This window comes from Danio rerio, chromosome 21 (assembly GCF_052040795.2).
Source record: "Danio rerio strain M-AB ecotype USA chromosome 21, GRCz13ab, whole genome shotgun sequence".
NCBI lineage: Eukaryota > Metazoa > Chordata > Actinopteri > Cypriniformes > Danionidae > Danio > Danio rerio.
Window position 1 is genome coordinate 44,266,967 of NC_141041.1, and position 26,811 is coordinate 44,293,777.

The window sequence follows — 26,811 nt, forward strand, 5'->3', positions numbered from 1 at the left end:
TACAGCTGGTTCTTCAATAGCAAACATGTTAAAACTCTCATTTGCTGAGAAAAAGAACAATCAGTGTTTTTTTCTGTCTGTCCCAGACGAGCACATCTGAAAGAGTGTTTTGAGACCCTCAAGAGGAACGTTCCTAATGTGGATGAAAAGAAAACCTCCAATCTGAGTGTCCTGAGAAGTGCCCTCCGCTACATCCAGGTAGGGCAGAGATGACACGAGCATGTGTGCTTTACAACAAGGCTTCTATGGGCATCTGGTTGAAGGAGAAATTATATGATGATGAACATATTTTGCTTCAGGACCATTTAGGGCTGTTAACAGAATGGTTTTCCCTACAATCTTGACTTTCCTTGTTAGAATTTACGGTTAAAACGTTTTTATCTTTTCCGAGCAAACGGGGCATTACTGCTAGTCCAACATTCTACTTTTGACAGTTTTGAAGTAATCTACAACACAAGCATAGTTTTCTGTAAGACTTAAACACAACGAGAAAGCAACAAGATGACACCCTTTTTTGGTGTCCTACATAATTAATGATTTTACCTTAAAATAATCCCAAAAATTAAGGTCTAATGAAGCATATAATTATAAATACTTAACTAAATCACCCTTAATTGAATGAAAATCTTAATCCATTACAGATACGACATGTAGAGCCATGCTTAAGGACTTTTACAAATAGCATAAAATTCCCGGTGTAATTCTGATTTTTGCATCTGTATCATAATTTAATACATTTCTTTCTTAATATTATTATTATTATGTTGTTGTTGTTTGCTTTTCTAAAATGGCAATTGTTATTATCAGGGCTGGAGTGGGACTCATTTTCAGCCCTGGAGTTTAAGCCAGACCGGCTCACCTCAGTTCACGACTGATTCCAATTCAGTTTCCAATGGCACTATCACGTCTTTTTCAAGAAAACTGCTGCTTTAGAAATTCAAATGTTCAACAGCCCTAACAGTATTTTATGTCTTAACAATAAAAATGAAAAAAAAAAAAAATTTCAGGGGAGATTCGAACATGGGTCCACGTCACTGAAACGCAACGTGCTTACCACTGGACCACAATGGCACTATTACAATGAGAGTAAAAAATAACTAATGACTTGCGACCCCTAAGACACAGCACTACTTTCTTTTGATGGCTCAATCTTTTTCTCACATTTTTAGATTTCTGATCAAGTTATGTCAGATTTATTAATGTTGTGAATCATTTAATTTTCATTGAGCAAGTGTAATATTCATTTTATTGAATTATTCTTGAAGGTGCCGCTGTTTGGTGTCGATAGTTGCATTACATCATCATCATTAACGTTAGTTAACCTGCAGGCTGCATTTTTCTTACGGGGCTGCGAGAAAATAAATAAAAAAAGAGCGGCACTGCGGCAAAATAATGAATAAAAAGAGTGAAGTTTTGGTCAAATAAATAAATAGAAGAAAAAAGTGTGACTGCTGAGAGTGCAAGCAGCTAGGGACACCGGCCCTCGCGGCCAAAAAACAGACCGGCCCACCGGGAATTCTCCCGATCCTCCTGATTAGACAATCCGGGCCTGGTTATTATAACAAAAAGACCACCTCATTTGTTTGTTTTAAACTTTAGATTAAATTTGAAATTGATTGTGGCCTTTCCCTGTAGCATTGAAAATTTTGTAAGGTGTCATAATAAAGTTGAAATCCCACTATGATAGGAATACTGTTCCCACTATGATAGGAATACTTTTTTAACAATATTTACATTGTAAAATCCAAATTATCATTAAAATGTACTATGCAAAGCCCCCTTTGTTTTCATACTAAATATTGACGTTTTTGGGGATCAAATGAGAGATGTAGTTCCAGTTTAAATAATCAATTTAAATTTCTCTTGACTTGCGTCTTGAACCAGATACTAGATGTTTAGGCCTATGTTGTATTTAAAGTGCAGTTTTAACAGTTTTTTTTAAGTAATTCTGCACTACAATCAGAATTATTAGCTCCCTGTTCATTTTTTCCCCAATTTCTGTTTAACAGAGAGAAGATTTTTTTTCAACACATTTCTAAGCATAATAGTTGTAATAACTCGTTTCTAATAACTAATGTCTTGTCTCTTTGCCGTGATGACAGTATATAATATTTTACTAGATATTTTTTAAGACACTTCTATACAGCTTAAAGGTTTAATTAGGTTAACTAGGCAGGTTAGGGTAATTAGGCAAGTTATTGTATAATGATGGCTTGCTCTGTAGACTATCAAAAAAATATTGCTTAAGGGGTCTAATACCTTTAAGTGGTTATTAAAAAATAAAAACTGCTTTTATTCTAGCCTAAATAAAACAAATAAGACTTTTTCCAGAAGAAAAAAAATATTATCAGACATACTGTGAAAATTTCCTTGCTCTGTTAAACATCATTTAGGAAATATTTAAAAAAAAGAAAAACATTTGAAATGGGGTTTATTCATTCTGATTTCAACTGTACTTCATCTTTTTATCTTGTTCTGGAAAAGAACTTTACCACAACTTAAAATATGTTTTTTATTTTCTCTCTATAATTATTTCTAATAACTTTGTTAACTTTCTTAATAAAAATACACTACCTGACAAAAGTTTTCTCATAGATCCCAGTTGTAAGAGCAACAAATAAAAATTTGATTTCTTTTGGAAAACAGTGGCAGAAGGTAGAATTTTTTCAGATTAATCATCTGTTGAACTGCATCCCAATTATCACAAATACTGCAGTTATTGGAGCTATTGGATCCCGCATGGACCCAATATTCTCAGAGAAATCAGTCAAGTCTGGTGAGGGAAAAATCATGGTTTGGGTTTACGTTCAGTATGGGGGTATACGAGAGATCTGCAGATTGGATGGTAACATCAACAGCCTGAGGTATCGAGACATTTGTGCTGCCCATTACATTACAAAGCACAGGAGAGGGCAAATCCTTCAGCAGGATAGCGCTCCTCATACTTCAGCCTCCACATCAAAGTTCCTGAAAGCAAAGGTCATGATTGGCCAGCCCAGTCACCAGACAAGAACATTATTGAGCATGTATGGGGTAGGATGAAGAAGGAGGCATTGAAGGTGAATCTAAAGAATCTTGATAAACTGTGGGAGTCCTGCGAGAACGCTTTCTTTGCCATGGGAGCTCATGGAAGTCATACACAATATTCATTATTTTTCCACTGCACCATGACTTTAGATTCTATACTGTACATTATTTCTGATAAGTGACACGACTTTTGTCTAAGCAAAGTCAGACCTTACTGTCCTAATGAAATAATTAAAAATCAAGGCATGATCAACTTTTATTTTGGTAAAATAAGCATAATCTAGAGGCCTTTGACTTTCATATAAGCCACTTCAGACACCAAATAATTAACTAGAAATTATTATTTGGTGCTCCTAAAATTTGGATGGGCGACAAGACTTTTGTCAGTTAGTGTAGCGTGTTGGACTAGCATGTTTTTTTGTGCTTTGCTTTGATACTGTATTTAGTAACAAAAACCAGGTAATGGTATCGAATATTGAATTTTTGGTCAGACTTACAATTAAATAGGGATAAATATTTACAGCGCCATGCAGAATTCATAGGCAATCATGCTGATGTTGTCCTAAGACCTTAGCACAGCGCTGTATATTTGTTTTGGTATTAGATGTGTGGTGATAGAGGCATGTTTTTATGTGTTTCGCCTAGAGACACGTACAGTCTTATTCCATTTATAGGCCAGCCGGTATGGACTGTTATGTCAGTGTGTAAAAGTTAATGATTGAATGTGCGGATGGAGTTTTGATTGTGAACGTGTTTCCTTTGACCTATATAACAAGCTGAACATGCTAAAACCAGCAAACACATAGGGCCATAAAAATTGCAATATAGTTTAATCCTAAGCCATATTGAACTGTGAAATAAGAGTGGAAAATAGGTTGGGGTCACAAGATGGAGAATTGTAGTCGTTTTTTCCCCACATCCACTTCTCAACACATACTCCACTGGCAGAATGGTGTCATCTGCTTCTGCCAAAACATCGCAGGTCCAATTCTTCTCCATGTGGGCTCATTATATCTTTTCCTTACCCTCGTCCCGCTTCTTTTCCTACCAAAAAGTGCTGTCTTTTTTGCCCAATTGGCTGTTTCTTGATCCATCTGGATTTTCATGAACTTCTCACGCTGAAAGTCTAGAAACTTGAGAGGATGATTTATTTTAATGTCTTTGTTGTAAATGAATTATTTAGTAAAAATGTAGGTCAGCGTTTCATTCGATCACAGTATTAATCTTTGTGTTTCTTTTTGGACATCGATAGATTTAGTTTAAAAGGGTGTCCTTTTTTAACTTTTTAATGTTTCACCCTCATTTCTATTCCTAAATCTATTGTATACGTGAATAGCAGTGCTTTCAACACATAGGCTGCGTCCGAATCCGCCTACTACTCAGTAGGTGCTGCATTTGAATTTAAACGTACTACTCGGCCGTTAGAAAAGTACGTTCTATACAGTATGAATGTGAAAGTATGAATGGAATTCGGACGTACTACATCCGCCCTTTTGTCTTGGTCACGTGACCTACCTGCGTAATTTGCGTCGCTTCACTCCTATTCATGAATTCGCTCACGGGGCATCATGGGATAGCGCAGCATGCATGAGATGCGCACTCCAGAATTTCGCCGGAAGTAGTAAGTCATCCGGGTACTTCTCGCAAACTCCACACATGCAAACGCCAACTGAGCCGAGGCTCGAACCAGCGACTCGGCGACTTTCTTGCTGTGAGGCGACAGCACTACCTACTGCGCCACTGCTTCAACCCTGACTTATTAAAGAGTGTTATAATGCAAACATCAGCTCAGCCTTAAGTATATAGAAAAAACAACAGTAAATGAAATTATTTAGATCCTTGAAATGACAATTTTTTTGCTTGTTATCATCTCTGTCAGTGAAAATCTAAAATGGTTATGATGGCTTATTGACACTGACAAACTAAAAATGCACTCCCCATTTACTCATTCTCCAGTGGATCAAACCTTTCACAAGCTCAAACCTATTTCAGTTTCTTTCTGTTGAACAAACCAGTCCATTGGTGAACTGTCCCTTTAACACCGTCATATGTACAGCTGACGTAGAAGCTCCAAGGTCACAGTCGATCATTTCATTTCCAGCCCTGACAATTAGCACAGCAGCGTGGGCAGAAGCTTGACCTGTTTATGAACGGTGCACCTTTGAGTTAATATGCTCCAGAGAGCTGTAAAGCTGGAGCTGGCGATGGTTATAAAGGCACGATAAACACTAGTGAGGGAATGTGGGCTGCCGCTCGCACGCTACTCTCTCTGCTGCTAGTGCTGCTCTCCGTCTCTTCGCTGCTCCTGTGTCCACGTGAGGCATGAGCACATGGAGAGCGCGAGTCTGCTGATGTAATGCTTTGTTCTGGGCCAGTCCTTCTCTCTCCTCCCTTCAAACCAAACCCACACATGCTGTTCAAATGAGGCGGTGCGTCATCAAATGCTGCTTCATTACGGATGTGTGATGCATGCCGTTTGCTGTGTTTCTGTTGATGTAGGTGAGGATTCATTGTTTGAGTTTGTGACCTTTTGTGTTTGTGGTTCTTTTTTTTTTTTTGGACCAAAGTCAGAGGTGCACATAATTATTTAGGTCTGGCTCCTAAAGGAGCATCTGGAGATGTTGATCAACACACTGTTTTTGGCACAGACATCCTGTCATGTGTGTTCATGTGTGTTCATATATGAATGCCTTTTTTTTGCATTAAGTTTTGCTTAAGTTTGCTTAAGTCATGCTTAAGTTTTGAATTAAATGTTTCATATACAGTGAGGGAAATAAGTATTGAACATGTCATGTTTTTTTCCGGGCAATAGTATTTCTAAAGGAGCTGTGGACATGGAATTGAATGAGATTTTGGTAAAAAAAAAACCTAAACAATGCAAACATAAAGATAAAACAAACGATAAAAAAATCTGAAAAAAGACTTGTGTGCAGGGCTTGACACTAACTTGATCACCAGCCACTGTGGCTAGTAGATTTCCAACATTACTAGCCACTCGCCATTTTCACTAGCCACAATTTTGTTGTTTGGAAAATATATTTTATATGAATAAATGTGACTTTGACATGCTAAAATGACTTGATTTAGATGTTGTGTTGTCCACATGCCTCCTCATTCATTTCACTTTTTGTGTGTGTTGTGTATGAGCTTGCTCAGTGAGCACGAGCAAATGGGTTGTTTCGCAATGCAATTAGCTTTTTATTTCACATGACTTTTTTTAGGGCTCACAATTAAGAATTTACTAAATTCATCTCTGGCGACACCAAAAAGAAATAATTATTTCTTTGCCACAAATGTTAAATGTGTCAAAACAAGCAAAATATAGCTGCACATTTTACATTTACACTTTTATCCAAAGCGACTTACGAATGAGTACAAGGAAGCAATTTACACAACTATAAGAGCAGCAATTAACAAGTGCTGTAGGCAAGTTTCAGGTATGAAAAGTGTAAGAAGCAAAACATTAGTAATTTTCATTTATTATTTTTTTGTTTGTAGTACAGTTAGCTGTGGAGCCAGGGAGGCAATTGCAGATTAGTAAGGTAAGTGGAGACTAAATAGTTGAGTTTTTAGTCGTTTCATGAAGACAGCGAGTGACTCTGCCGTTCTGATGCAGTTAGGGAGTTCATTCCACCAACTGGGCAGATTGAATGTGAGAGTTCGGGAAAGTGATTTCTTCCTTCTTAGGGATGGAACCACGAGGTGACGTTCATTCACAGAACGCAAGTTTCTGGAGGGCACATAAATCTGCAGAAGGGAGAGCAGATAAGAAGGAGCAAAGCCAGAAGTCGCTTTGTAAGCAAACATCAGAGCTTTGAATTTGATGCGAGCAGCAACTGGCAGCCAGTGCAAACGGATGAGTAGCAGAGTGACATGTGCTCTTTTAGGTTCATTAAAGACCACTCGTGCTGCTGCGTTCTGAAGCAGTTGAAGAGGTTTGAAGCCCGGCTAGTATAGAGTTGCAATAGTCCAGCTTGGAGAGAACAAGAGCCGTGACTCAGGACACTGTTCATATTTCTGTTGCGCAACACAGTGCCATCTGATTAGTTTCCTTTTAAATACCATGCGAATGGCGCGTCTGGTGTGTGATACTTTCAACTGTCATGTGCACGCCGTGTCGCGGCGCATCCGGTGTGTGACGCCCTTTAGGCCCAGTTTCAATTCTACTTCTTAGCCCTTACCCTTATTATCAAAGGTACATTGGAATATAAAATAGAATTGGGATTTGGCCTAAATTTTGGTGCCGAATCTGATCTGGGTGCAGATAAATTACAGTTCTCGACTCTTTTACACCCAGTGGTGTGAAACAGTCGAGTGGCTGACCACGATATCAGTGGATGTGGGTTTGTGGGATGTAAAAAAGAATTTTTTTGGCAAACGATTTATTTAAAAGCACAGAAACAAACTTGCCTTTATTTATTTGAAATCCAGTGATACTTGAACCCCCAATGTCAATCTCTGCCTCGCTATTGTTTTGATGACAGTGAATGATAAGGAGGATCAGGGCTGTAGATTTTCAGAGGATGATGAAGCAAACTGTTTATGGCAAACTGTTATTTTTTGAAGGCACCAAAGCAAACTTGACTATAACCCAACAGGACCCATTTATCATTTGTGTGTGTTTAAAGCCTGTGACTGTGTAACTTCAAAAATCTATCTCCAGGTTTTCATAGATGTTCTAGGAATTTGAGGAAGATTCATTTTTTTATATAGTTTTTTACAAGACATTAGCAAAAACAAATTAGCAATAAAAAAGCAATTAATTGATAAAAATACCTTTTCCCCATTTTAAAAGCCACTGATAATGATATTTATCTCATATTTTACAAATTTTTATTCTATACAACTCAGCATTTTTCTTTGCATTTTGGTGTCTGCTGTGACAGTACTATTAAACACTTAACACAGCTGAAAAGGACACACAACTGCTGAATATAGACAAACACTTTAAGATTGTTTACTGAAGCTAATACATGTTATTTTTGCACAGTTTAAGTAAATTCAGTAACATTCATGATTTATTAGGAACTGAGTGAAAAGGCAACACTTAAAGCACTTAAGTGCTTAAGGGCACCTATTTTACCCCTTCTTTAATATTTAAGACAAGTCATTTGTGACTCCAGAATGTGTTGACTTTCAGCTCAAAACAGCCAGCAGATTATTTATTGTTCCTTTTAAGCCTGGTTTATACTTCTGCGTCAAGTGACCGGCGTGACCCACAGCACATGCAACACGCGTAGCTGTGCATTTATACTTCTGTGCGATGTCTCTGTTGGTCTGCATTAACACTTCCGAAACGCTAGTTGGCAGTGAGGTGTTAATGCTCCTTTGTGACGAGTTTCTTCGCTGCTGTTTTGTTTTTTCTGAACGCTTCCTGAATGTACAAGTGGCTCATCCTCGCTCATTTTGAGGCAGGAACCGGCGGACGTGCAACAACTTTAACTATGAGGTAAACACAAAACAAAACTTACTATCAGGAGCTCCTTCACTGGACTCCACACTTGTAAACAATCGCTTCATCGGGCTCACGCGGCTCTCGGTCCCTCCCTGACTCGTCAGCGCTACCAAGCCGACCAATCACAGAGCTTGCAATACGCGTCATTGCAACGTGTAGTTATATTTTTTGAGAAGTGCTCGACAGCGACGGCCACGGCGTAGGGCTATGCGTCAACGTGTAGGCTGTGCCGTAGCATACGCGTGCGCTTGACGCAGAAGTATAAATCAGCCTTTAGAATGTTGTATTTTTTTTACTCTGAACACACTGTAGCTGTTTTGGTGCTCTGTGCCTTTAATGTTAGTTCTCCCCGCCCACTGTTCCCACGTGCATGTGAGAGCTTGCCTCAGTCTCTGCCTCAGCTGTGTCCGATATCAGACAGACATGAAGGAAGCAGATCTCACGGAACGTTTGTGAGAAATACTACAATAAGAACTTTCCCAGTGATTATTTTATGTATTTGTTGTGGAGTGAATTCAAGCCTTTCTGCGATGGGTTACACACAATGTTGATACTAAATTCACGCATGTTTAACTATGCACTATCTTTGCATGGCAAATGTAAGAGGATACACGTTAATATACACTGCTGTGTGGATATCTGTTACGTTAATATACCAAATAAACCTGATTTAATGTCCACCAACCAGTATTAAAGCATCCTCTTCAATAATTGTTCTGACACGTGGCTGTGGTGAAGAAGTAAAGCTGAAGTAAATCGCTGTAATCGCAGTACACTTTTAAAAACGTTTAAAAATTTTAATTTTAATTTTTATTAATTCTAATAAAATTTTATGATTGATGATGAACAGATCTTTAAATGCCAGTTGCTCTGCGCATGTCCTGTCTTGTTGATATGTTTATACGCGTTACTACAGACATGTTAATACGCGTCTGACGATCAATTCAGTGGGCGGGGAAACAGCACTACTACGTCACCTTGCGGTGGGCCTCAAAATGGGAGGGATTTGAATCAAATTTTAACGTCAGGTCATTAAGAAAGGAGACGTATTGTGTTTCTATCACTCCAGTATGACTGTAGACACTATCCCTACACACAGTTCTGTCAAAACAGCTTACAAAAGAGCATTTTCATCATAGGTGCCCTTTAGAGTTCAGTTCAATTCATTTTTATTTCTGTAGCGCTTTTACAATATAGATTGCTTTGAAGCAGCTTAACATAGAGGTTCTGGTAAATTGAAACCATGTCAGTCCAGTTTTCAGAGTTAAAGTTCAGTTTAGTTTTTAAAGTTTTATACTTGATACTTGATACTTAAACTTATTATACATGTTTTTATCTAGGTGCACCTGAAAAATGCGAGGACGTCTCTCTCAATATGCGCTCGCGATCCACACTCCTCCCATTAGAAATAATAAACCTGCTTACGCTAATGTCACGATTAGACATAAAAAAAAACATGGTGGCCATTTTTGAAACACTTCTTGTATAAGCATGTGCAGCTCTCACTTTTTTGACTAAAGAAACATCAAATTCTACATTAAATGGAGTTCATGATACCAAGCTCATTTTTATTCATTTCTGTAAGATGTGATCGGCTGTCATCCTGCCAATTAAACTGTGTAACTAGCGTAAGAACTAAAAGCTTGTGCATGACACAATATGCCCCTCTGAATAATGCCACGTCTAATCACGCTGTTCTTCTGTGGTTGCCGAGACAAGACTGTACCTTGCATTTATTTCATTCAGATTACAAAATCAGAGAACATTTCGTTTTCAAGTGTTTGACTTTTCAAGCTTTTTGAAGATTCCAGTGTTTAACAACCCCAGAGGGTTCATTTCTATGAAGCTGCAGAAACTGTAAAAAAAAAACGCGTCAGAATCGTGCCCCTCCCCCACAGACTCATCATTCTATAGTGATCGGTGATTGGCTCCTTCTTTGCTAGAATGTTTATATGTTTTTAAAGTTTTTAAAGTATTATACTTGAGCTAAATGTAGTAAATGCTTAATCATGTCATCTGCATGTCAGATAGGAAGCATTTTACTTATCTATAGTAAATGTGATTAGTTAAATTTAAGAGTGCTGTTTGACCCACTTATGAAGGATCTGCACACTACTTTATGTAACTTGCTTTTATTGTTCTTTGGTTAATGTTTACTGCCAATGACAAACATGTATGCCTGGTAAACTAAAATATAGTTCACCAATATTATATATACAATCATTTCAGCCGAAACGTGTCATGCAATCAAATACTTTTATAATGATAGAGTTGTGGATTTAGTACATCTGAAATAAACTCAGTTTAAGTATGGAACAACACTTTCCTTATACAATTATAATAAAGCATGTTTTATGCTGACTAAGGCCGTTTGCACTAGTGCGTTTTAGTTTTAAAACGGCGTTTTAGATCAAAAACGGTCCGCATTCCACACCAGCGTTTCTCCTAGTGTCTCTGAACATATCTCTGTCCACACTACGCCACTAAAAACGTATATTACGTGACCATTCGCGCACTCTGGGCATGCGCGTTCTAGTATAAACAGAAAGCATGCGTCTCGCTCGGCATTTGGTTATTTGGTTCAACAAACGCCAGTTGAACATTAAAGGCGATGCCAAAGAAAGCAAGAGAGGTATTTTTGTGGACAGACGACGAGGTCAAGTCGTAACAAATGAATAACTGCACAATGGCGCCTAAAACAGACAACAGTGCAAACAACGCTTCCATTTCTGTGCCCATGTTGTTGTTTACAGTACTGTCTTCCGGTAGCGTTAAAGCCATGTGTTATAGTCATGTGATATGGGGCTTGACAAATAAGGGAAGGATACGCAATGACACAAAAGCCCCAATCAGGTAGCAAATCTCAGCAGTTCCGCCTCCGTTTTCAGATGTCTCCTTTTTTCCTATCCACATTGAGCTGGAGCAGCAGCGCTTTAGAATGAAAATGGCCTCTCCAGCGTTTACAAAACGCTCCGTTTTCGGCGCTGGAAAACTCCGGCGTAGTGTGGACGGATGGCGTAGCCGTATCAAAACCTATGTGTTGTAAAACGAAAACGCATTAGTGTAAACGGGGCCTAACATACTGCAACTTTTGACTATTAACACCTAATTATACTTTAAATAAAACCTTTGACCTTACAAAGTGTACTTCTTGTATTAACTGTGGAAATGCTGTGTGACTTGAGCGCTCCATTATGCCAGTCTCTTGTCCAGTATTGTTGTGATGACAGTGAATGTTAAGGAGGATCAGGGCTGCAGATTTTCAGAGGGCGGTGAAACCCTGGGGGTGGATTTGAGCTGATGGCGTTAGTTTTCTCCTCTTCTTCATCTGCACTGCTCCTTCACTGCTCTGTTGCCAAGCAGACGGTGGCGTCTTCCAGCTGTTGCCGTGGTGATAACCAGTGGGATGTGGAGATCTGGTCTGTGGGGATATCTGGTCTGCTTCTTCACATACTGAAGACAGAAGCTGATCCAGGGTCAGACAGAGCAGGTCTGTACACGCATCACTATTGACTGGGCCTGATGGAGCACTGTTATAATGGTGTTTTACCAGCTGCTGAATTACAGCACTTGGGTGTTTTGTGTAACGGCGCTGTGTGTGGTGTCTTTATACATGTTCTTTATATGAGTGCAGGTTATGCTTCATTTCCACTGAGCTGTGCGGTTTAGTTCGGCAACACTTCCACTGCCAATAGTACTCTCATTTTATAATTATGCCATGAAGTTGTGATCCACGTCTTTCCATGGCCTTTTTGTACATGTAATTCTCCTGCACCCAACCCGCACTGAACTGCAATCAAACTGGTGATTCTTTGTTTGGGAGTCGTTTGCTCCAACTAGTGGCTAAAGACCATGACCTCTAGAGTCTGGTCAGAGGAGTAAGGTTTACCTGCATAGCACTTCGCTAGCTGGTCTTTGTTACACACACATTGGTGATGATTCTTTGTAAACCGATATCGTTCAGCCAAAAGTCTAGCCAAGTTCTGTTTAATATGCCGTGCACACATCACGTTGTGCATATGGATTGGGCAAATCTGACAACCGGTATCCTTAAAGTTGGGACAGGGTGGTGGAATTTTTTCCCTTTTAGAAACCAAAAACCCAAGAGGGGAAATGCCAGGATCAAACTATGTAAGGGGCGCTAAAGGACTCTGACACATTTAGTGATAGATGGCAATAACTCGCACACCTCTTACCCTAAACAGATCTAAACTGTGTTTCCTACAAAAATACAAAGCAGGTTATGTTTACAGCTGTCTTTTTCTTTTTTTTTTTGCTCGATATTATGAGCACTGGCGAGGCAGTGGCGCAGTAGGTAGTGCTGTCGCCTCACAGCAAGAAGGTCGCTGGATCGCTGGTTCGAACCTCGGCTCAGTTGGCATTTCTGTGTGGAGTTTGCATGTTCTCCCTGCCTTCCCGTGGGTTTCCTCCGGGTGCTCCGGTTTCCCCTACAATCCAAAGACATGTGGTACAGGTGAATTGGGTAGGCTAAATTGTCCGTAGTGTATGAGTGTGTGTGTGTGTGGATGTTTCCCAGAGATGGGTTGCGGCTGGAAGAGTATCCGCTGCGTAAAAATGTGCTGGATAAGTTGGCGGTTCACTCTGCTGTGGCGAAAACCCACATGATGAGCGAACGCAGGGAGAACATGCAAACTCCACACAGAAACGCCAACTGAGTCGAGGATCAAACCAGCGACCTTCTTGCTGTGAGGCGACAGCACTACCTACTGCGCCACTGCGTCGCCGAGTAATTTATTAATAATAACATGATATTCATTTCTGTGTGTATTAACTCTTAAAGTAAGGCTGGCTGTATATCATTCATATAGTAAACAGGTGCGACTTGCACATATTGCTGTGTGTGTGTGTTGTGTGCGCATGTGTGCTGACCTGCTGTGTGAAGGGGGTTTATAGCCAGACAGTCCAATCTGACTAATCCTAGATCAGGCTTCACACTCTCTCTCTTTCTCTGCGTGTTCTCAACCTACTGCACCAGTCGCATTCATATTCCCTGAATACTGTATCACTGGGTTATATAATCCCAGACGCGCAGGAGAACCCCCTCCACCTCTGCACGATCTGCATCTCTGCTCTCTGTTCTTCTGGATAGCGCAGTCCTCTGTGACTCCACACGCCTCTGCCTAATCCACAGCCAAAATGCTCATTTTGTCGCACAGTTTTTTTTGGCAGATTTGAGCTGAGGGAGGAATGGATGGAGGTGGAAGTGAACAGTGTGTGTGTGTGTGTCACGTGTTCAAGGCTTTGACAGACGGCCGGGTGTGTAAAACTGCTTTGCTCTCTGGACGGTTTGTTTCCTGAAATGGGATGATCACATATGTTAAACATGCTGTCGCTGAGTTGGTCAGCCTCTCCTACACACGCTTCGTGAATGTGGACGGGCGAAGCTGCTTTACTTCAAGAGTTTTAAAGTCTAAACGGTTTGTTCCCGTTAGCCTGGTTTTGAGGGTCAGCTGACTGATGCTGAAACTGGGTCAAATTATTTGTCCGTGTGACTGTTGTCTTACAGTGTATCTTGCTGGCTTTATGAGTTTATGACTGCTGCTTTGTTTCATGAAGGCACTCATTTTTAGATCTACTATTTTTTTGTGTCAATTTGTTTTCTAATATTAAGATCATGTCCTGCTGTAATTGTATAAATTGTACTTTTTAAGAAATAAGCTCATCTTTTAACTCCTCTAGATTTAAACAGTTGTTTTATACCATTTTTTAATCCACTGAGCCAGTCTCTTGATCTAGCGTGAACACTTTTAGCTTAGCTTAGCATAGATCATTGAACCGGATTAGACCAGTGGTTCTCAAACTGTGGTACGTGTACCACTAGTGGGCCGCGTGCTTCCTTCTAGTGGTATGCGGATGAATCAAACATGTCATATGTACATGCTACATATATTTAAGTAAATTATCAAAAAACATTTATATATGAATATGATGACATGAAGCCTATATTTATGAAGTCCAGGCAACATTTTCAGGTGCGGATAAACCAGAAGTTGTTTCTTTTTTTACTTTTTAAAAACAGTAACCTACCATTTTTAATTTTTAAAGGCACATTTTCATAATATTGTGGTTACTGCTCTAAAATATATTCTTTTTAAATGTCTGGGTCCTTTAAACACAGTATATTCCATTTTGAGAAACATTAAAAATATTTTGTTAAACACGTCAGGCTAAATAATGAAAATAGTTTCAAAAACACTGATTTCTTCACAATTAAAAACAGCATCTTTAGATATCTTTTCTGCTGGAGATACAGTTTTAAAAAAAATGTACATAAAATATCTTACACACACCTTAGGAACGGTATTAAAGAAAATTTTGGCAATTTTAAAACCTTGACTTTTCCAAACTACGGTATACCTTGAAAATGGTTATCGTCCCATGCCTACCCGAAACCCTTTTCCTGATCTTTCTGAATGAAATGCCTACTTAACTACATCCAATCAGCTTGCAGTAGAAAAAACAAGCCACGCCCTCTGTTTTCTCCTTTAATATAGAGTGGAGGAACTATGGCGTCACCTTGTAGGCGAATCAGCTGCTAGCATGAAACTGGTTCCCTCATTAAAATCCCTAAAGGATTTTCCCATAGGCTTTTCGAAGATTGCAAATAATAAGCTCTGTGTTCAAACACTGTTCATTACACTTACACGTTTTGTCCAGCCGGATAATCGTCACACGAAAATACATTTTTGAGCACTTTTGGATCTTAAATGCAAACGCAAGAACTGAAAAGCTAACATTAGGCTATAAATGGACTACACTGCCCTCGGGGCGCTCGTCTCTGACGTCAGCACCACCCTGCTACAGATAACTTATCAAGCTTATTTTTAAAAACATCCATGAAAAAGAGTTATTCTCTCTGTTTATTATATTATAATCAACGCTTATTATAAACAAATAAATAGGCAAATACACATAGACCTACGTGCACTTTTGGATCGTTTTTACGTGGGAATTTTGTTTTGCTTTACGGTTCTAAAAGTTTTAAAACTGTGTTTATAAATCTGCCTACATAGTCTTATCAATAGACATATTTAAATAAGTGTATTGCTCGAGTGCACACAGCCTGCTTACCTTAACAGACGACAGATGAGGCGTGAGGAACAAGTCTATCAAATGCCTGCAAGTTCCATCATGGACACAGAGCAACTTTCAATTTTCCTTTTTTGTCACGGAGTATTATGTTTGCGACACCGCCTCTAGTCCCATTTAGCAACTTGATAGCAACTGTCATTTTAAAGCAGCGTAACTGGTGTAAAAGATCAGGAGTGTGCTGTAACTGATGTGTTTTATGTCGTAGAACAAAACGTAAAAGTATCTTGAGTTTGTGTTAGCCCAAACCTTATTTAAGCGATTTAACTCAAACCCCATTAATAAAAACACTATTGACTTTGGGACGAGGAAACCGGATACAATTTTGCATACAAATTGGAGTCATAGTTTTTCCACTCTATTCTGCTTTTCTAGGAAGTGCGTCACAATACAATAAATAAATGGTCGCAGCTTCTGGATTTTAGAATAAAACTTGAGAGCAAAAGACAAAATATGTGAACGCTCCCTCAAGCCTTCTTTCCACTGCACACGACAAGCGACAGACCGGAAGTCTTTCATTTCCAATAGAGAGCAGTCCGGGAGCTGCGTGGAGTTCCGATCATCTTCGTATGCGAAAAATTGGACACGACATTTGGACACGACTGTTGGAAAACGCCCCCTTGGGGCAGTCGCACAGTATTTTCAGTGTTGTCGAGCACCATGGGGAAGAAGCTGATTCTCATGGTGTCCGAAATAAAGGAGGGCAAAAGCAAGAGCCTTTATTCTCTGTGCCTTCACATGGTTTAATGAATGAATGAATACTAGAAACTCATAGACCGCTAAAATATTGGAGGGAATGTGAAGACAACATTAAAAATATATATTTTTATTACTTTCTTCCTTACATTTATGAACAGAAAAGTTTTTTTTTAATATAGACTTTTTATAATTCAAAAAATAACCAAATAAACTCCTATTTCTCATCTCGCGCGCACGGATCTGCTTGTACAACACTGGAATACATCATATTCGGTCGGCAGGTCGCATACGGTCTAGTCGCGGGAGTTCAAATATTTCAACGGATCTGCAGCTCAATTCGTATCCGAATTTTACGCATACGGAGATGATCAGAACTCAACGCAGCTCCCGTACTACATTGGAAATGAATGACTTCCGGTCTGTCGCTTGTCGCTTGTCGTGTGCAGTGGAAAAAAGGCTTCAGACCTGAATTGAGCTGCGGATCCGACTAGACCAGGGGTGGGCAATCTCGGCCCTGGAGGGCCGGTGTCCTGCACAATTTAGCTGCAACACTAATCAAACACACCTGAACATGCTAATCAGTGTCTTTAAGATCACTAGATATCTATAAGCAGGTGTGTGTGATTAGAGTTGGAGCAAAATTGTGCAGGACACCGGCCCTCCAGGACCAGGATAATCGTCACACGAAAATACATTTTTGAGCACTTTTGGATCTTAAATGCAAACGCAAGAACTGAAAAGCTAACATTAGGCTATAAATGGACTACACTGCCCTCGGGGCGCTCGTCTCTGACGTCAGCACCACCCTGCTACAGATAACTTATCAAGCTTATTTTTAAAAACATCCATGAAAAAGAGTTATTCTCTCTGTTTATTATATTATAATCAACGCTTATTATAAACAAATAAATAGGCAAATACACATAGACCTACGTGCACTTTTGGATCGTTTTTACGTGGGAATTTTGTTTTGCTTTACGGTTCTAAAAGTTTTAAAACTGTGTTTATAAATCTGCCTACATAGTCTTATCAATAGACATATTTAAATAAGTGTATTGCTCGAGTGCACACAGCCTGCTTACCTTAACAGACGACAGATGAGGCGTGAGGAACAAGTCTATCAAATGCCTGCAAGTTCCATCATGGACACAGAGCAACTTTCAATTTTCCTTTTTTGTCACGGAGTACAGCGAAAAGCAGCTCATACAGTCACATCTGCTATACGTTTTATGGAGGAGTGTAAATATTGCAATTATGACAGAGTTAAACATGTTCAGATGAAGAAAAAAACTACCTAAAATCACTTGATCACGTTAAAATGAGTTAACATGCATGTATTTTTACACAATTCTTCGCATGTTTGCATTACTGAGAGCAGGAAAGAGACAGGCTGCACTGGTGAGCAGTAACGTTATCCTCGTAATATCGTTTAATTAAAATAAATTATCAACAAATCAGTCTGTCTCGACAGCCGTTTTGAGTTAAGGATTTATCTACACACAATATGAAATCCCAATTAAAAAAACACAACAAACTATAAAATGCTATTCATGAAAATACTTAAATTACAGTTAACTCCAAATGCCAAACGCAAGCAAGCTGCTCTCCAGACCAGATCAGCTCGATGACGTATTATGTTTGCGACACCGCCTGTAGTCCCATTTAGCAACTTGATAGCAACCGTCATTTTAAAGCAGCGTAACTGGTGTAAAAGATCAGCAGTGTGCTGTAACTGATTTGTTTTATGTCGTAGAACAAAACGTAAAAGTATCTTGAGTTTGTGTTAGCCACGAACCTTATTTAAGCGATATTACTCAAAACCCATTCAAAATAAACTATTGACTTTGGGACGAGGGAACCGGAACTGCTAAAATGCTAACTCGCTTCTGGGTTTTTGCATACAAATTAGAGTCATAGTTTCTCCACTCTATTCTGCTTTTCTAGCAAGTGCGTCACAATACAAAAAAAAAAAAATGGTCGCAGCTTCTGGATTTTAGAATAAAACTTGAGAGCAAAAGACGAAATATGTGAACGCTCCCTCAAGCCTTTTTTCCACTGCACACGACAAACGACAAGCGACAGACCGGAAGTCTTTCATTTCCAATAGAGAGCAGTCCGGGAGCTGCGTGGAGTTCCGATCATCTTCGTATGCAAAAAATTGGACACGTCATTTGGACACGACTGTCGGAAAACGCCCCCTTGTGGCAGTCGCACAGTATTTTTTTTGTGTTGTCCAGCACCATGGGGAAGAAGCTGATTCTCATGGTGTCCGAAATAAAGGAGGGCAAAAGCAAGAGCCTTTATTCTCTGTGCGTTCACATGGTTTAATGAATTAATGAATACTAGAAACTCATAGACCGCTAAAATATTGGAGGGAATGTGAAGACAACATTAAAAATATATATTTTTTATTACTTTCTTCCTTACATTTATGAACAGAAAAGTTTTTTTTTTAATATAGACTTTTTATAATTCAAAAAATAACCAAATAAACTCCTATTTTTCATCTTGCGCACACTGATCTGCTTGTACAACACTGGAATACATCACATCCGGTCGGCAGGTTGCATATGGTCTAGTCGCGGGAGTTCAAATATTTCAACGGATCCGCAGCTTAATTCGGATCGGAATTTTACGCATACGGAGATGATCGGAGCTCAACGCAGCTCCCGTACTACTCGCCATTGGAAATGAATGACTTCCGGTCTGTCGCTTGTCGTTTGCAGTGGAAAGGAGGCTTCAGACCTGAATTGAGCTGCGGATCCGACTAGACCATATGCGACTGGCCGACCGGATGTGATGTATTCCAGTGTTGTATAAGCAGGTCTGTGCGCACGAGATGAGAAATAGTCGTTTTTTGGGTTATTTTTTGAATCGGAAAAAATCTATATTAACAAAAAAAAACATTAGTTATAAAAATTAAAATATATATTTTTATTTTTGTCTTCACATTCCCTCCAATATTTTTAGCGATCTATGAGTTTCTAGTATTCATTCATTCATTCATTCATTCAACCACTGTAAAGCAAAGATTAATGGCTCTCGCTTTTGCATTCCTTTATTTCAGACACTGCAAGAACAGCTTCTCTCCCATGGTGCACGTCAGAACTGAAAATTTTGTGCGACTGCCACAAGGGGGCGTATTTTGACAGTCGTGTCTAAATGTCGTGTGCAGTGGAAAGGCGGCTTTAGAGCTCAGGCAAATGTTTGTTTATTAGATGATGGAACAGCAGACACCACATCATGGGAGCACGAGCAGTTCTGTCCAATAAACAGCTGACTTTAACACGCATGTGTGGTTTTGTTTACAACTACTGGAATCCTTGCAAAAAGAGCAGTGTAAAAGCCAACCACACCAGAGATAAAAAACCTTAACATTGTGTTTGGTCTGAACCACAGAAAGTGAACTGATGTGAATACACCCGCTTTAAAGTGTGAAATCTTACATTAAATGTATAATAATGGCTTTCTCTCTTCTACTAAAATGGATCAGTGATTTTGATGACATCACTCTGCACTTAAGCGTCTCATCAGATTATCCGTCCAATCAAACGCACTCTAGAAACTAAAGCATGCCACCCCTACACTGTAAAAGATGGTGAAATCAGTGACAGTTTTCTGTTAGTGACTCTCATATAAGCACTGTATATGGGGACAAATGATTCAGACAGCGTGGATATGCTTTCCATTGGGGTCAATGACATTTGGTTTGACATTTTAATTCTACAGATACACTGCTATATTCATTTTATTAAAACAACACTATTAGTTTAGGGGGATAAACAGTTCGACAGACTCTGCTTTACTATTAAACTCATGAGCTGTCAGATGCAGTTTTCCTCATGCCATTATCTGCAGCAGTGTGTGTGTTTGCATTTACCTTTCATTAATGAAAGCGTTTACTGACGTTCAGACCGTCAGGTAACTGAGAGATGCGTCACGCTGAAATGACGGTGTGTTTGACTGAGGGAGGATAAGCATGTGCGTGTGTCGGGAATAAATATGAGTCAGAATTAAAGTCCTGTCCATCTGGTTTCCTGCAGACTCTGAAGCGTAAGGAGAAGGAGTACGAGCACGAGATGGAGCGTTTGGCCCGGGAGAAGATCGCCACGCAGCAGAGACTGGCAGAGCTGAAGAACGAGCTGAGCCAGTGTATCGACATCATAGAGATCAACAGGATACTGAGACAGACTGTCCAGCCTGAAGATGACCAGGCCTCCACATCTACAGCTTCAGGTACAACACACACACAAATAAGTGATCTACTGTCTTCTGCGTTGATGATACAATTGTGTTAAAATGTAATAATATTACACAGAGACCTACTAGATCATGTTCTTCACCAGTTAAGCCTGGTTTATACTTCTGCATCAAGTGACCGGCGTAAACCCACGGTGCATGCAACACGCATAGCTGTGCATTTATACTTCTGCGCGCTGTCTCTGTTAGTCTGCATTAACACTTCCAAAACACTAGTGGGCAGTGAGGTGTAAATGTTCCTCTGTGTCGAGTTTCTTCGCTGCTGTTTTGTTTTTTCTGAACGCTTCCTGAATGTACAAGTGGCTCAAACTCGCTCATTTTGAGGCAAGAGACAGCAGACGTGCAACAATTTTAACTATAAGGTTAACACAAGGGATGCCATGGTTCTCAATATAATATTGAACCGTTCGGTACAACCTCCACGGTTCAATACCCGCTTGTGAATTGCGGTTAAACTGCTTGGTTTTGCGTTTAAATAATTTATGTGCGTGTTATATCTCCCCGAATTGACTGTGTGTGCCTGTAAGTCCAAGAGCTGAGACAAGGAAACTCCTCCCCACGAGTAAATATCCAATCGCTATGCTCTAAAGTTAGGGGGCGCTTTACATTGCACTGAAAGGTATGCACAACTCTCACCGTGAGATGTTTTCTACTGCGTGCGCCCGGACAGAGGCTAGCGCGTTGCTCAGCTTGTGCGCATATTGTCATTCTTACATTAAATAACATATTGTTAAATAACAAACTTGCAAGCGGAAAAATGGTGATATGGGAACAGCCGCTGCTGTAGTTAATCCGGTGTTCGTGCGTATTAGCCTCGGGGTACATACTTGGAGCTTTAAACTAGCGCACAGTTGGCAACTTGTTATAACTTTTCCTTGCAACAGAAATGCGGCTTAGAGAAGCCTTTACGATTAATTAACTGTGACGAATTAAAGCGCAGTTAATAGTGAAATCAGCTAATTGTTGCATTATTACATTATTGCTAATTGTCCTTATTAATGATTACAGTGCATTGTACAAAAGACATTTTCTACAAAACATATCCAAATGTTTTCGGCTGTCCGCACCACTCGCTTATGTTGACTCACGCTCTGCGCAGCCTCTGCAGCTCGTACTGAATTGAACAGATGCACAACACTTCATAGCTATAGCGTTTTTCCACTGAACTAAATTTATTTTTATGTCTTGGCCACACTAATTGAAGGGCCAGAACAAATTGCTTCGGGGGCTGGGTTCGGCCCGCTGGCCGTCAATTAAATAGCCCTGGACTACAGTCTCACATTTTTTCAGCACCGAGATAATTAAGATGGTTTCTTTATGTTTACTTAAGTACAAATATGTTTACTTGAAATTACCAATTTATCTTTATTAACTTCACATGTATGTTTATTTTCAAAGTGTAGGATTTTATGTGTTCCCCTGTTTGTACATGGGCTACCAGCAGCTGTAAGATTTCAGTGTTAATTTTTTGTATACAATACATCAATACATAATTTTTTTTAATTGCAATACAAACGTATTGCAATAAATCGTTTTATTTTAACCTCTTACTGTTCCTATTGCCTATAGAATAAAAAAAATAAAAAAACACTTGTCAAGCCATAAGAACCAAACCGAACCGAAAACCGTGGTAAAAAACCAAGGTATGTATTGAACCATGGGCTAACTGTATTGTTGCATCTATAGTAAACACAAAACAAAACTTTCCATACAGAGCTCCTTCATGGCACTCCACACTTGTAAACAATCACTCCATCGGGCTCGCGCCACTTGCACGGCTCTCGGTCCCACCCAGACTCATCAGCGCTACCAAGCTGACCAATCACAGAGCTTACGCTACGTGTCGTTGCGACGTGTAGTTATACTTTGTTGAGATGTGTGTGTCAGCGATGCTGACGGCCACGGCGTAGGGCTAAGCTTCAACTCCTAGGCTGCGCCGTAACATAAGCGTGCGCTTGACGTAGAAGTATAAATCAGCCTTTAGAAGCACACCATTGTTTTTCTTGTGAAATTCCCAATTAGTTTAATGTGTCAAATGACCCTCTTTCTAATGAAAAAACAAAAGTTGGATCCGAGATGGCCGACTTCAAAATGGCCACCCTGGTCACCACCCATCTCGAAAAGTTTGCCCCCTCACAAATACCAATGTGCCACAAACAGGATGTTAATATCTCCAACCATTCCCATTTTATTAAAGTGTTAATTAAATATTTTTTGTCTGTAATCAGGCCATTTGTCCTTAAACCTACAGTATTATTTCATACACACTGACTAATACTTCTGAATGACTTAGACAACATCAAATCTAATCACTTTGATCCTCTTTTCAGAAGGTGAAGACAACTTTAGCCAAGACCCTGAAGACGACATGCTGTCCTCTCCACCCCCGTCTGCTGCACCCAAACCTCCTGTCCCGCTGCCAGCAGAGCCCCGTGCAGCCATGCCTCCTCCCTCCATCCTCCCCACACACATCTCCATACAGCACAAACCCGTCCCGCCACCCTCCGCTCCACCCCAACCAGCGGTCCTCACCCCTCAGGCCATCGCTCCTGCTCCCCCGTCCCACGTCGTGTCCCCTCCACAACCCACAGTCATCACCCACGCCTCAGTGTCCCACGCCTCCGTCATCCACGCTGGACCAAAGCACCTGGCACACATAGCGCCCTCTAACGGCGGCCAGCCAATCGGACACATCACTGTGCATCCTGTTGCGCATCTGTACCCGCAGTCGGTGGCCGTTTCCCAGCCGGCGGTGGTGGGGCACATCACGCACACACTGGCGCACCATCCACACGCACAGGTCAACGGCACGCCGGTCACAGGCCAACAGGCCACCGTTGTAGGAAAACCAACAGCCGTGGTGGCACACCATCACCCAGGGCTGGTGGGTCAGACAGTGCTCAATCCCGTGACAATGGTGACTGTTCCTCCGTTTCCAGTGAGCACGCTGAAGCTGGCCTGAGAGAACACACACGCTCAAAGACTTCAGGACTCACAAAGCCAGAAAAGACGTCGAGCTACACGCTAAATGCGACGGGGTTGTGTTCAGAAATGGACTGCCGTCGCTCCTGCGTGTGAGGAAAGGGCTCGCGTGGCGGCCGATGCAGCGCTGGCATGAAATACATGCACTTGCTTGTCTAAATTAACCGAGACGTTAGATGTCGGTGTAATGTTAGAGTGGAGTGCTGAAACAAATCAATTCTTCCCGTTCTACCCTCCATGTTTTCTGTATGTCAATGCTTCACATTCATTCACCACCAAAAAAAAGCTAAATCAAATATGAGTGCTTAAAGGTCAGCATGCGGAGGAAGAGCTGTGTAAAATCATTGGATTAACTTAAGCTTGTTAAGCCTAAATAATATATTAAAGGGATAGTTCACCTTAAAATGAAACAAACCTACTATTTAATCACCCTCAAGTGGTTCCATACCTTTGAGTTTCTTCATTCTTAAAGAGACAGTTCACCCAAAAATGAAGATTAACCTATTTACTCAACCTCGTGCTAAAGCTATTCAATTTTCTTATTGAAGACTAAAGATACTGTCAAGAAAGCTGGAAACCTAGAGCTACTGACATCCTAAGTATTTGTTTTTCCTGCTGTGGAAGTCAACAATTAGAGGCGTTTAGCTTTCTTCAAAATATCTTCTTTAGTCTTCAACAGATGAAAGGATGTGTAAATGTGACAATGTTAATTTTTGGGTGAACTAATAACTTTTAGGCATTGAAGTTAAAATAATTGTACGTTTTCCCTTTTAAAACTCCTTAAATGGGGCTCTTGAATTCAATCAGAAACAGGTACATTCAGACTTGAGACAGATCAGGTTCCTCAAAGTGTCTTGTGAGCAAATGCAAGTGCCTAATAAGCCCCAAATCAAGCCCAGTGGCGCCACCTGCTGCCTACGCACTGCAGTAACATTGCTGAAACTGCCATGAGCTGAGCGCATCTCTGCTGGAGCAAAACAAACACACTCTTAATGAAAAAGACCAGCGGGATGCAAGGAAACTCAATTAACAGACAAATCAACGAAAAGACCTGTACGCAAACGTGCACATTCAAGCATTTATAACAGAGTAAGAGCGTCTGATATTCAACACTTAGTAATAATACTTGATTAACGTTTTAAAGCGTTTCACTTCTTTAAATCAACAGCATTACCAATGTTCTCGTGCTTGTAGCAACACAAAGAAAATGAATGAAGTCTTAGACTATGTTAAGGTGGATTAATCTCTACTTCACTTGTCCAGTGTAGATCGGTGCTCTCGTGTTCATTCTGTGTTCATCTCTGCACAGCCATTATCATGTGTGATTGTGTAAGCTGTCGTGAAGTAGGCGCTTGTTTATAGGCATTTTAGGAGGTTAAACATGCTGGGGTTTTGTGTTTCAGACACTTGACATCAGGATATAAAGCCTCTACATATAGCAGGGCTTTTCTTAAAGGGACAGTTCACCCCAAAATTAAAATTTGCTGGTCAGTGGCTCACCATCAGGCTGTTCTTCAGTCGAACATGATTGATTTTTGAAGGAAATTGTGGCCATTCAAATCAAGCCAGTAGTTACCTGCAGTTTGGAAGTCCAAATGAAATTGTATACATAAGGCTGAACTAAATGAATATTCGTGGCTCCTGCTGATACATTGAGGTCTTAATGAAGTAATACAACTAGACTGCAAGACATCTGAATGCATACATGGCTTGTTGGATGCTGATTTGTGTCTGAGTGAAACTCGAATGTGAGTTGAGACCGTGTGAGTGTATATGAGAAATTGAATGAGGGTCAAGGCATTTAATTTGACAAAATAACATGTAAACAAAAGTATGTCCTACATTATTATGGATAATGTAAACCATGTTTGGTTTCCTTGCCATAGAGCACAGGTGTCAAACTCAGTTCCAAAAGGGCCGCAGCTCTGCACAGTTTAGTTCCAACCCTAATTAAACACACCTGATTAAACTAATTGAGTCCTTCAGGCTTGTTTGAAACCTACAGGTAAGTGTGTTGGAGCAGGGTTGGAACTAAACTGTGCAGGGCTTCAGCCCTCCAGGAATTGAGTTTGACACCCCTGCCATAGACGGATCGTTTAGATCTGGAGTGTCTCAACTTCCTTCAACACCCCTGTCTGGAAGTTTGAAGCGTAATTAAAAAGAGCTTGATTAGCTGATTCAGTTGTGTTTAATTGGGGTTGGAACTAAAATACGCAGAATTCCAGCCCTCCGGGACCGAGTTTGGACACCCCTGGTTTGCTTCTCAATACCTCAACATGTTGCCTAGAGCCAGTTTTCCATTTTGTTTTGCCAGAATGTGGCTGTCAAAGTGCTGACTTGTGTCACCAAGTTAGTTTCTGCTAAAAATCTTAACTGTTCTACTGAAGAAGGGGAAAAAAAAAGTAACCTGTACCTATTGGATTGTTTAATGTTAAGCAAAGTAACAACAAATCTAAGTTTTGGGGTGAAGAGTCTCTATAAAGATGGCCTGTTGTTCTGAATGCACTCGCTTGGTTGAACCTGCACAAAATTAGCCATCTTACCGTTTCTCTATGTAAACCTGACGGGTGGATGGTTGGATACACCATGTTGTTGCTTTATACTGTCACTTTCAAACAGAACACTGTGATTCCTGCTCCTAACATCCTCTTCCTGCTGCAAACGCTCCCCAAATCCAAGGTTTGACCTTTCTGTTCCACTTCCTTTCCCTTATTTTGGGGACGTCTGTGAAGAGGGAGTGATACATGCTGTGCTTCACACTCAGTTAAAAACACAAACAAACGAGAGAGAGAGAGAAAAGCTTAACCTTTGTGAACTTATCAGTGTGTTTTTGTTTTTCTATTTTCATTTGAATATATGTGTATGGATGTATGTATATATGTGAGATATATGCACGCATTCACATATATGTGTATGTATTTTAGGATTAAACTGATGCCTGGTTTTGCATGTAGATTGCGGTTTTTGTTTGTTTTAATGTCATTCCCTCCCTCTTTTTCATTTTTTGGGACCATGTATCATACTGTATGATGTGGGCGGGACCGTTAGACCTCATTCTACATTGATATTATATATAAATATATGACAAACTGTGCATTTTCCCTATGGAGAAAGTTTAAGTTATATATCGCCTGTACATTTTGGGCTGCATTAAGATTCAAATTGTCCACCATGTTTAACTGAAATAGTAATAAACTTATTAAAAATATGCTAGATTACTACAAAAAAACAAAACAAAAACAATGACGATTCATAATAAATCTTATGACATTTACAAG

At 40.1% G+C, this 26,811-nt stretch overlaps 1 protein-coding gene and 1 long non-coding RNA gene across 7 annotated transcripts in view; one reads left to right on the forward strand and one right to left on the reverse strand.

Annotated features, from left to right (window-relative positions):
* Positions 1–26,810, forward strand: part of mntb (MAX network transcriptional repressor b) — a 52,667-nt gene extending 25,857 nt beyond the window's left edge. For 2 of the 6 annotated variants that reach the window (XR_015519619.1, XR_015519621.1), the window contains 4 exons: positions 87–198; positions 20,335–20,527; positions 22,882–25,426; positions 25,557–26,810. Coding sequence is in view for 2 of the 6 variants with exons in the window: in XM_087299872.1 (XP_087155998.1) it covers positions 87–198; positions 20,335–20,527; positions 22,882–23,513 (937 nt within the window). In the remaining 4 variants the exon portion in view is untranslated. 6 annotated transcript variants of the gene reach the window in all.
* On the reverse strand, positions 7,878–11,075 carry LOC147832020 (uncharacterized). Its single transcript, XR_015520655.1, has 2 exons — positions 9,257–11,075; positions 7,878–8,267 (listed from the first exon to the last, which is right to left on the reverse strand). It is a non-coding gene; the product is annotated as an uncharacterized LOC147832020 (long non-coding RNA).
* Position 26,811: the final 1 nt, after the last annotated feature.